The sequence below is a fragment of the Oncorhynchus masou genome, unplaced genomic scaffold (genome assembly GCF_036934945.1).
Source record: "Oncorhynchus masou masou isolate Uvic2021 unplaced genomic scaffold, UVic_Omas_1.1 unplaced_scaffold_539, whole genome shotgun sequence".
Lineage (NCBI taxonomy): Eukaryota > Metazoa > Chordata > Actinopteri > Salmoniformes > Salmonidae > Oncorhynchus > Oncorhynchus masou.
Genome location: NW_027011801.1, coordinates 167,150 through 179,165, shown reverse-complemented (window position 1 = coordinate 179,165; position 12,016 = coordinate 167,150). Strand labels below are relative to the sequence as shown.

The 12,016-nt window shown below is 46.9% G+C and overlaps 2 protein-coding genes across 4 annotated transcripts in view; one reads left to right on the top strand and one right to left on the bottom strand.

Moving 5' to 3' along the window:
• LOC135535972 (centrosome-associated protein ALMS1-like) overlaps positions 1-1,840 on the top strand; it is a 28,162-nt gene extending 26,322 nt beyond the window's left edge. Inside the window, exon 13 of the mRNA XM_064962376.1 lies at positions 1,525-1,840. Coding sequence (XP_064818448.1) covers positions 1,525-1,569 — 45 coding nt within the window. The 3' untranslated portion in view covers positions 1,570-1,840. The remainder of the gene's footprint in view (positions 1-1,524) is intronic.
• Positions 1,841-6,269: 4,429 nt separating this feature from the next.
• LOC135535970 (dynactin subunit 1-like) overlaps positions 6,270-12,016 on the bottom strand; it is a 94,421-nt gene continuing 88,674 nt past the window's right edge. For all 3 annotated transcript variants that reach the window (XM_064962373.1, XM_064962372.1, XM_064962374.1), the window contains one exon: positions 6,270-11,246. In XM_064962373.1, the coding sequence (XP_064818445.1) occupies positions 11,109-11,246 (138 nt within the window). In that variant the 3' untranslated portion in view covers positions 6,270-11,108. The remainder of the gene's footprint in view (positions 11,247-12,016) is intronic.

Sequence of the window (12,016 nt, the reverse complement as noted above, 5' to 3'; positions counted from 1 at the left end):
GGTCAACAGTAGTGTTCTATATAGGGTCCTGGTCAACAGTAGTGTTCTATATAGGGTCCTGGTCAACAGTAGGGTTCTATATAGGGTCCTGGTCAACAGTAGTGTTCTATATAGGGTCCTGGTCAACAGTAGTGTTCTATATAGGGTCCTGGTCTACAGTAGTGTTCTATATAGGGTCCTGGTCAACAGTAGTGTTCTATATAGGGTCCTGGTCAACAGTAGTGTTCTATATAGGGTCCTGGTCAACAGTAGTGTTCTATATAGGGTCCTGGTCAACAGTAGTGTTCTATATAGGATCCTGGTCAACAGTAGTGTACTATATAGGGTCCTGGTCAACAGTAGTGTTCTATATAGGGTCCTGGTCAACAGTAGTGTTCTATATAGGGTCCTGGTCAACAGTAGTGTTCTATATAGGATCCTGGTCAACAGTAGTGTACTATATAGGGTCCTGGTCAACAGTAGTGTTCTATATAGGGCCCTGGTCAACAGTAGTGTTCTATATAGGGCCCTGGTCAACAGTAGTGTACTATATAGGGTCCTGGTCAACAGTAGTGTTCTATATAGGGCCCTGGTCAACAGTAGTGTTCTATATAGGGTCCTGGTCAACAGTAGTGTTCTATATAGGGTCCTGGTCAACAGTAGTGTTCTATATAGGGTACTGGTCAACAGTAGGGTTCTATATAGGGTCCTGGTCAACAGTAGGGTTCTATATAGGATCCTGGTCAACAGTAGTGTTCTATATAGGGTCCTGGTCAACAGTAGGGTTCTATATAGGGTCCTGGTCAACAGTAGGGTTCTATATAGGGTCCTGGTCAACAGTAGTGTACTATATAGGGTCCTGGTCTACAGTAGTGTTCTATATAGGGTCCTGGTCAACAGTAGTGTTCTATATAGGGTCCTGGTCAACAGTAGTGTACTATATAGGGTCCTGGTCAACAGTAGTGTTCTATATAGGGTCCTGGTCAACAGTAGTGTTCTATATAGGGTCCTGGTCAACAGTAGTGCACTATATATGAAATAGTGTCCTGGACTACAGGACAGCAGCAGTAGTATATAATGACCACAGGACAGCAGTGTTAGTATATTGTTTGTATCGAATTTAATATTATGTACATATTATGTATACATGTAAACGAGTATAGAATGTATTTTACATTCTTTAGGAGTTTCCTCAGTGTGAATGAATCAGCCATAGTGAATGAATCAGCCGTAGTAAATGAATCAACTGTTGTAAATGAATCAACTGTTGTAAATGAATCAGCCGTAGTGAATAAATCAGCCGTAGTGAATGAATCAGCCGTAGTGAATGAATCAGCCGTAGTGAATGAATCAACCGTAGTGAATGAATCAACCGTAGTGAATGAATCAACCGTAGTGAATGAATCAACCGTAGTGAATGAATCAACCGTAGTGAATGAATCAACCGTAGTGAATGAATCAAACGTAGTGAATGAATCAACCGTAGTGAATGAATCAACCGTAGTGAATGAATCAACCGTAGTAAATGAATCCTTTGTGTTGCAGAGAATCACCAACAGAGTCCTGGGCAGACAAACACCCTGGCAGTGAGCGCCACACCCAGGAGGACTTTTCCACTTGACACCCTGGCAGTTTGCTGTGGAATAAAATACAATGTAGTTCAATTGTTTACATTTTTTAACGTTTTATTCCGATCTGCAAGCTTCCATTTTGTTCACCTTTTTTAACACATTATGAAGTGAAAAGTAAATAATTTGTCTGTTTCTAAAGAGACAGGGTCATAATTGGTGTGCATTTAAATACTTATTATTATAGTTTTTTTAATGAGGAAAATATAAATAAACATGCTTTCTACACTCTAGCTGCTGTCTGTTTGTCCCAACCTTGTGTTAGGCAGAAAGCAGAATACAAAACAGTGTAGTTATTCCCTCAAGTTCTCCCGCAAAGAAATCAATCAGGCAAAATGTCAGAATAGAGACAAAGTGGAGTCTCAATTCAACGGCTCAGACACAACAGTAGTGTATGTTGGCAGGTGTCATGACTGGCCTGTTCGGGTCAGGTTACCGCGGACCACAGTCCTACAGAGATATTTGTTTGTGACACCTCGAGTGTGTAAATCTTAAGGCAGCAGACAAAATCCAGGGTCGAAAGACATTACAAAAAGAAAACCAGCCCCGTTGCGGACACCGTCTCGCTTCCGGATAAGCTAAACACCTTCTTCACCCGCTTTGAGGATAACTCGGGGCCAATGACGCAACTCGCTACCAAGGACTGTGGTCTTTCCTTCTCCGTGGGCGACGTGAGTAAGCGTGTTAACCCTCGCCAGGCTGCCGGTCCAGACAGCATCGCTAGCGCGTCCTCAGATCATGTGGAGACCAGCTGGATGGTGTATTTATGGACATATTCAATCTCTCCCTGTCTCAGTCTGCTGTCCCCACATCCTTCAACATCTCTCCCTGTCTCAGTCTGCTGTCCACACATCCTTCAGCATCTCTCCCTGTCTCAGTCTGCTGTCCACACATCCTTCAGCATCTCTCCCTGTCTCAGTCTGCTGTCCCCACATCCTTCAACATCTCTCCCTGTCTCAGTCTGCTGTCCCCACATCCTTCAACATCTCTCCCTGTCTCAGTCTGCTGTCCACACATCCTTCAACATCTCTCCCTGTCTCAGTCTGCTGTCCACACATCCTTCAGCATCTCTCCCTGTCTCAGTCTGCTGTCCACACATCCTTCAACATCTCTCCCTGTCTCAGTCTGCTGTCCACACATCCTTCAACATCTCTCCCTGTCTCAGTCTGCTGTCCACACATCCTTCAGCATCTCTCCCTGTCTCAGTCTGCTGTCCCCACATCCTTCAACATCTCTCCCTGTCTCAGTCTGCTGTCCACACATCCTTCAGCATCTCTCCCTGTCTCAGTCTGCTGTCCACACATCCTTCAGCATCTCTCCCTGTCTGTCTGCTGTCCCCACATCCTTCAACATCTCTCCCTGTCTCAGTCTGCTGTCCCCACATCCTTCAACATCTCTCCCTGTCTCAGTCTGCTGTCCACACATCCTTCAACATCTCTCCCTGTCTCAGTCTGCTGTCCCCACATCCTTCAACATCTCTCCCTGTCTGTCTGCTGTCCCCACATCCTTCAACATCTCTCCCTGTCTGTCTGCTGTCCCCACATCCTTCAACATCTCTCCCTGTCTCAGTCTGCTGTCCCCACATCCTTCAACATCTCTCCCTGTCTCAGTCTGCTGTCCCCACATCCTTCAACATCTCTCCCTGTCTCAGTCTGCTGTCCACACATCCTTCAACATCTCTCCCTGTCTCAGTCTGCTGTCCCCACATCCTTCAACATCTCTCCCTGTCTCAGTCTGCTGTCCACACATCCTTCAGCATCTCTCCCTGTCTCAGTCTGCTGTCCCCACATCCTTCAACATCTCTCCCTGTCTCAGTCTGCTGTCCCCACATCCTTCAACATCTCTCCCTGTCTGTCTGCTGTCCCCACATCCTTCAACATCTCTCCCTGTCTCAGTCTGCTGTCCCCACATGCTTCAACATCTCTCCCTGTCTCAGTCTGCTGTCCCCACATCCTTCAACATCTCTCCCTGTCTGTCTGCTGTCCCCACATCCTTCAACATCTCTCCCTGTCTCAGTCTGCTGTCCCCACATCCTTCAACATCTCTCCCTGTCTCAGTCTGCTGTCCCCACATCCTTCAACATCTCTCCTGTCTCAGTCTGCTGTCCCCACATCCTTCAACATCTCTCCTAGTCTCAGTCTGCTGTCCCCACATCCTTCAACATCTCTCCCTGTCTCAGTCTGCTGTCCCCACATCCTTCAACATCTCTCCCTGTCTGTCTGCTGTCCCCACATCCTTCAACATCTCTCCCTGTCTCAGTCTGCTGTCCCCACATCCTTCAACATCTCTCCCTGTCTCAGTCTGCTGTCCCCACATCCTTCAACATCTCTCCCTGTCTCAGTCTGCTGTCCACACATCCTTCAGCATCTCTCCCTGTCTGTCTGCTGTCCCCACATCCTTCAACATCTCTCCCTGTCTCAGTCTGCTGTCCACACATCCTTCAACATCTCTCCCTGTCTCAGTCTGCTGTCCCCACATCCTTCAACATCTCTCCCTGTCTCAGTCTGCTGTCCCCACATCCTTCAACATCTCTCCCTGTCCCCACATCCTTCAACATCTCTCCCTGTCCCACTCTGCTGTCCCCACATCCTTCAACATCTCTCCCTGTCTCAGTCTGCTGTCCCCACATCCTTCAACATCTCTCCCTGTCTCAGTCTGCTGTCCCCACATCCTTCAACATCTCTCCCTGTCTCAGTCTGCTGTCCACACATCCTTCAACATCTCTCCCTGTCTCAGTCTGCTGTCCCCACATCCTTCAACATCTCTCCCTGTCTCAGTCTGCTGTCCCCACATGCTTCAAGATGGCCACCATTGTGTATGTACCCAAGAAGGCATAGGAACTGAACTAAATGACCATCACTCACTGCTGTCGTCATGAAATGCTTTGAGAGTCTAGTCAAGGATCATATCACCTCCACCCTACCTGATACCCTAGACCCACTCCAATTTCCTTACCGCCCCAATAGATCCACAGAGGATTCACCATCACACTGCCCTATCCCACCTGGACAAAGGGAATACCTACTTAAGAATGCTGTTCATCGACGACAGCTCAGCCTTCAACAACCATAGTACCATCCAAAGTCATCATTAAGTTTGAGGCCCTGGGTCTGAACCCCACCCAACTGGGTCTTGGACTTCCTGACGGGTCGCCCCCAGGTGGTGAAGGTAGGAAACAACACCTCCACTTCGCTGACCCTCAACCCTGGGGCCCCACAGGGGTGCGTGCTCAGCCCCCTCCTGTACTCCCTGTTCACCCATGACTACGTGGCAACGCACGCCGCTAACTCAATCACCAAGTTTGCAGACGACACTACAGTAGTAGGTTTGATTACCAACAGTGACGAGACGGCCTACAGGGAGGAGGTGAGGGCCCTCGGAGTGTGGTGTCAGGAAAATAACCTCACACTCAATGTCAACAAAACTAAGGAGATGATCGTGGACTTCAGGAAACAGCACAGATCACTGGTCACTTTAATAATGTTTACATATTTTGCATTACTCATCTCATATGTATATACTGTATTATATTACATTTACATTTTACATTTAAGTCATTTAGCAGACGCTCTTATCCAGAGCGACTTACTACTGTATCTTCGTCTATGGTGCTCTGACATTGCTCATCCATATAGTCTTAATTCCATTCCTTTACTTAGATTTGAATATGTTGTGAAATTGTTAGTGCAGTAATATCTAACAAGTAATATCTGTCAGAGATCGAAACACAAGATTTCGCTACACCCGCAAATAACATCTGCTGAACACGTCTATGTGACCAATAAAATTGGATTTGAATTTGAAAGAGCAGGTGTTCTTAATGTTTTGTATAGTCAGTGTAGATCAAAAACATTTGGGTGAACTGTTGGACTCAGATAAACAGGATGACTATTCTAATTCTATGGTTGGTGTGGCCTAGTGGTTAGAGCGTTGGACTAGTAACCGAAAGGTTGTAAGTTCAAATCTCCGCGCTGACAAGGTACAAAATCTAAAACCGCCATGTGTCTGTGACAATCTCTGCACGCTCAACCCAACACCCCACTGGTTTACCACAATATGTGCATTGCAATTGCAATTTCTTCCAGAATGAGCGGCCGCTCATGTGCAAAGTAGTGAATCCATGTTGTCTTTCCTGCTCTTTCTCAGTCCCCACCCCTTTCCTTTGTCTACCAAGCCATCATATCGGTTTGGTCCACTAGGGACTTTTTCTTTGTATCGTGTTAGTAAGCAATATCTACTGTTTGTTTGTTATGTAATTATTTGTGATTATTTAGTAAGTTAGTAAATAAATAATTAAGCCAATTTGTATATTGCTGATTCGTTAATGAAACTAGGGTTCGTGCAGATTTCCAAGGTTTGCGAAGTTCAGTAATGAGATCTGATATGGTAACAATTAATAATCATTAATGGAAGACCTAATTGAGTTCTGTTCTGGAAATTATAATTCAAAACATTTTCCCATGGTGCCCCGACTTCCTAGTTAATTAATGTTTACATGATTAGTTTAATCACGTGCTAATTAAAGCTAGAGAATTGATTTGATAGTATACAGTCTTCACGTTTAATGATAGTCCAGATACGACCGTGAATAGGCTTACTACAGACGCTGACGAACATCTACAGACGCTGACGAACATCTACAGACAGACAGACAGCATGACATTCCTTCTCCTTCAGCTTATTTATTGTTCACATGGTTACAGTGCAGTAATAGTGGTTAGAGCTGCTACATTACATTGGTGTAAATCTGATGACTTTCCCCAAATTCCCAGGTTTCCCAGAAATCACTGTTTGAAGATTCCTGGATTTTCTGCTTATCAGATAACATGAATCTCCCAATCGGGATTTCTGGAAAACCTGGGAATTTGAGGAAAGTTACTGTAAATTTGCAACCCTAAACAGCGGTACTAGTTACAGTGGAGACACAGGGCTCTGGAAAATTCAATCAGTCGCACACAAATAAAGGTTACAAGCATTTTGCTACACCTGCAAAAACATCTGCTAAATGTGTGTATGTAACCAATAAAATTTGAATTGATTTGAAATACCTTTTGGGGCATAGAGCACAATTATAGAGGCCAGAAACAGGGTTGTAGTAGATTGGCCAGCAACAGGGTTGCAGTAGATTGGCCAGTAGATTGGCCAGCGACGGTGTAGCAGTAGATTGGCCAGTAGATTGGCCAGCGACGGTGTTGCAGTAGATTGGCCAGTAGATTGGCCAGCGACGGTGTTGCAGTAGATTGGCCAGTAGATTGGCCAGCGACGGGGTTGCAGTAGATTGGCCAGTAGATTGGCCAGCGACGGGGTTGTAGTAGATTGGCCAGTAAATTGGCCAGCGACGGGGTTGCAGTAGATTGGCCAGTGGATTGGCCAGCGACAGGGTTGTAGTAGATTGGCCAGTAGATTGGCCAGCGACAGGGTTGTAGTAGATTGGCCAGTAGATTGGCCAGCGACGGGGTTGGAGTAGATTGGCCAGCGACAGGGTTGTAGTAGATTGGCCAGTAGATTGGCCAGCGACAGGGTTGTAGTAGATTGGCCAGTAGATTGGCCAGCGACAGGGTTGTAGTAGATTGGCCAGTAGATTGGCCAGCGACAGGGTTGTAGTAGATTGGCCAGCGACGGGGTTGCAGTAGATTGGCCAGTAGATTGGCCAGCGACAGGGTTGTAGTAGATTGGCCAGTAGATTGGCCAGCGACAGGGTTATAGTAGATTGGCCAGCGACAGGGTTGTAGTAGATTGGCCAGCGACATGGTTGTAGTAGATTGGCCAGTAGATTGGCCAGCGACAGGGTTGTAGTAGATTGGCCAGCGACATGGTTGTAGTAGATTGGCCAGTAGATTGGCCAGCGACAGGGTTGTAGTAGATTGGCCAGTAGATTGGCCAGCGACAGGGTTGTAGTAGATTGGCCAGTAGATTGGCCAGCGACAGGGTTGTAGTAGATTGGCCAGCGACAGGGTTGTAGTAGATTGGCCAGCGACAGGGTTGTAGTAGATTGGCCAGTGACAGGGTTGTAGTAGATTGGCCAGCGACAGGGTTGTAGTAGATTGGCCAGCGACAGGGTTGTAGTAGTTTGGCCAGCGACAGGGTTGTAGTAGATTGGCGAGTGACAGGGTTGTAGTAGATTGGCTAGCGACAGGCATACCATAATAGTATGGTATGCCTACGCCACCTTACGGTACATTTGTGTATTGTTACTATCAGATTCAGCTGTTGTTTTAATTATAGTACACTTGAAGATGTTACAGGGAGTGCAGATACACATTATATGCTATCAACAGGCTGCACAGAGGTACATTATATGCTAGCAACAGGCTGCACAGAGGTGCATTATATGCTAGCAACAGGCTGCACAGAGGTGCATTATATGCTAGCAACAGGCTGCACAGAGGTGCATTATATGCTATCAACAGGCTGCACAGAGGTGCATTATATGCTATCAACAGGCTGCACAGAGGTGCATTATATGCTATCAACAGGCTGCACAGAGGTGCATTATATGCTAGCAACAGGCTGCACAGAGGTGCATTATATGCTATCAACAGGCTGCACAGAGGTGCATTATATGCTATCAACAGGCTGCACAGAGCTACATTATATGCTATCAACAGGCTGCAGGTGCATTCTCTATAAATCACTAATGCATACAATAATGAATACCATGTTAATATATTATCTCTCCAATGATAATGTAAGGAAAGCCAACAATGCCATGAAAATAATGCCAATATAACTTGAGGTTATTAAAAAAAACTATAAAGCTTTTATGATACCAGTATGACACTTCATAGCAGAGATGAGATAGCCTTTATGATACCAGTATGACACTTCATAGCAGAGATGAGATAGCCTTTATGATACCAGTATGACACTTCATAGCAGAGATGAGATAGCCTTTATGATACCAGTATGACACTTCATAGCAGAGATGAGATAGCCTTTATGATACCAGTATGACACTTCATAGCAGAGATGAGATAGCCTTTATGATACCAGTATGACACTTCATAGCAGAGATGAGATAGCCTTTATGATACCAGTATGACCCTTCATAGCAGAGATCAGATAGCCTTTATGATACCAGTATGACACTTCATAGCAGAGATGAGATAGCCTTTATGATACCAGTATGACACTTCATAGCAGAGATGAGATAGCCTTTATGATACCAGTATGACACTTCATAGCAGAGATGAGATAGCCTTTATGATACCAGTATGACACTTCATAGCAGAGATGAGATAGCCTTTATGATACCAGTATGACACTTCATAGCAGAGAATAAAACAAAGCCTCTATGGCCAATATGTATTTTTGCAGACAGTAACTGATGAGACATGTAGTTTAATGAAGGCTAAACCGGAGTCATTCTACTCACCTGTAATACACATGACTACATTAGCTACTTAAAACAGATTACAACCAATCAGGTAACAGATGACTGTCACAATTTACTGGCATTTAATATGTGCAATAAATATGCAATAAATTAATCTACGACCCGTAAAAGTAAAACATGACACTGATTTTATGAAATCAAAACATTTGATCCATGTTTCATAAAATCCCTTCAAATGAATAATATTTTCACTCCCGTTGAAATGTAAATTAAACTGCAGTAATATAATACCAACTGAATACACAGAAATCTGACAACTCAGATATAGTTTTAGCTCCCTTTAGATCATGTGTCAAACTCAAGGTTGTTTGAGTTGTTTATTTATTTTTATTCTGCGGGGGTGAGGTGGGGGGGGGGCTGCGGCTCTCAGTGAAGACCGAATACGGCCTTCTGGGAAATGGAGTTTGACACCGCTGCTGTAGATGGTTAAGAGTAAGGAATAGTTGTAGGTACGACAACACCGCCGTGAACTACGGGACAACGGACAGGAAGTAGTAACTCGGCCACTTTTACATTGATGTTGGACCTGGAAATGATAGTGGGTCTGATTCAGACTTGAGATAAATAGACTCAACGTGGACATGAAACACGGATCTAAGTACAAATATTGTTGATTTCAGTCCATGTTAAAGTCAACTTATGTCAAGTCTAAATAGGGCCTAATGTGCATTGACCATCTTAAATAAATGATGAAACAGTAAGATGGCAGCATCACCCTCGGCAGACAGACAGTAAGATGGGTAGCAGGCAGCATCACCCTCGGCAGACAGACAGTAAGATGGGTAGCAGGCAGCATCACCCTCGGCAGACAGACATTAAGATGGGTAGCAGGCAGACAGACAGTAAGATGGGTAGCAGGCAGCATCACCCTCGGCAGACAGACAGTAAGATGGGTAGCAGGCAGACAGACAGTAAGATGGGTAGCAGGCAGCATCACCCTCGGCAGACAGACAGTAAGATGGGTAGCAGGTAGCATCACCCTCGGCAGACAGACAGTAAGATGGGTAGCAGGCAGCATCACCCTCGGCAGACAGACAGTAAGATGGGTAGCAGGCAGCATCACCCTCGGCAGACAGACAGTAAGATGGGTAGCAGGCAGCATCACCCTCGGCAGACAGACAGTAAGATGGGTAGCAGGTAGACAGACAGTAAGATGGGTAGCAGGCAGCATCGCCCTCGGCAGACAGACAGTAAGATGGGTAGCAGGCAGCATCACCCTCGGCAGACAGACAGTAAGATGGGTAGCAGGCAGCATCACCCTCGGCAGACAGACAGTAAGATGGGTAGCAGGCAGCATCGCCCTCGGCAGACAGACAGTAAGATGGGTAGCAGGCAGACAGACAGTATCCAAAGTGTCTGACAGTCATGCGTGAATATATTTTTGTGTACAGGTGGTCCTAGGAATCAAACCCACTATCCTGCCGTTACAGGCGCTCTGCTCTACCAAATGATCTGGAGAGGAAGTGAGCGTATGATCTACAGAGGAAGTGAGCGAGCGAGCGATCTAGAGGAAGTGAGCGTATGATCTACAAAGGAAATGAGCGAGCGATCTAGAGGAAGTGAGCGAGCGATCTAGAGGAAGTGAGCGTATGATCTACAGAGGAAGTGAGCGAGCGATCTAGAGGAAGTGAGCGTATGATCTACAGAGGAAATGAGCGAGCGATCTAGAGGAAGTGAGCGTATGATCTAGAGGAAGTGAGCGTATGATCTACAGAGGAAATGAGCGAGCGATCTAGAGGAAGTGAGCGTATGATCTAAAGGAAGTGAGCGTATGATCTACAGAGGAAGTGAGCGAGCGATCTAGAGGAAGTGAGCGTATTAATACTCTAACTGTTCGTATGAACGGGGCTTGACTTGACGCTGGTAGTTATTTTAGGTGCTGCTACCGTTTATATCCAGGTGCCAGAACTTTGCAATAACGGCAGAATGGAACTTAAGGTTCTGGCGCTCAGTTCAGTGAGCTCACGGCCCAAGTCAAGCACCGTCTGCGTACGAACACAAACCCAATGCTTTGGCCTCAAAACCCTCAGACAGACAGATGGGAAGGAGCAACATGGCAGGTTGAAGGTGGAGCCTATGTCAGCAGGGCGGGTTGTGGGTGGAGCCTATGTCAGCAGGAGGCGGTGCACTCTTTGGAGCTGAGGCTGTGATAGGACGAGACGGTGGACCTGCTCCTGACCACGGGAACACGGCATCATCACCTTCCCCACCAGCACCATGTCCCCCCTCTTCTCCTCCTGGACCTGCAGACAGACAGACACTAGTTACAGACCTGGCCCCTCCCCCACCAGCACCATGTCCCCCCTCTTCTCCTCCTGGACCTGCAGACAGACAGACACTAGTTACAGACCTGGCCCCTTCCCCACCAGCACCATGTCCCCCCTCTTCTCCTCCTGGACCTGCAGACAGACAGACACTAGTTACAGACCTGGCCCCTCCCCCACCAGCACCATGTCCCCCCTCTTCTCCTCCTGGACCTGCAGACAGACAGACACTAGTTACAGACCTGGCCCCTCCCCCACCAGCACCATGTCCCCCCTCTTCTCCTCCTGGACCTGCAGACAGACAGACACTAGTTACAGACCTGGCCCCTTCCCCACCAGCACCATGTCCCCCTCTTCTCCTCCTGGACCTGCAGACAGACAGACACTAGTTACAGACCTGGCCCCTCCCCCACCAGCACCATGTCCCCCCTCTTCTCCTCCTGGACCTGCAGACAGACAGACACTAGTTACAGACCTGGCCCCTCCCCCACCAGCACCATGTCCCCCCCTTCTCCTCCTGGACCTGCAGACAGACAGACACTAGTTACAGACCTGGCCCCTCCCCCACCAGCACCATGTCCCCCCTCTTCTCCTCCTGGACCTGCAGACAGACAGACACTAGTTACAGACCTGGCCCCTCCCCACCAGCACCATGTCCCCCTCTTCTCCTCCTGGACCTGCAGACAGACAGACACTAGTTACAGACCTGGCCCCTCCCCCACCAGCACCATGTCCCCCTCTTCTCCTCC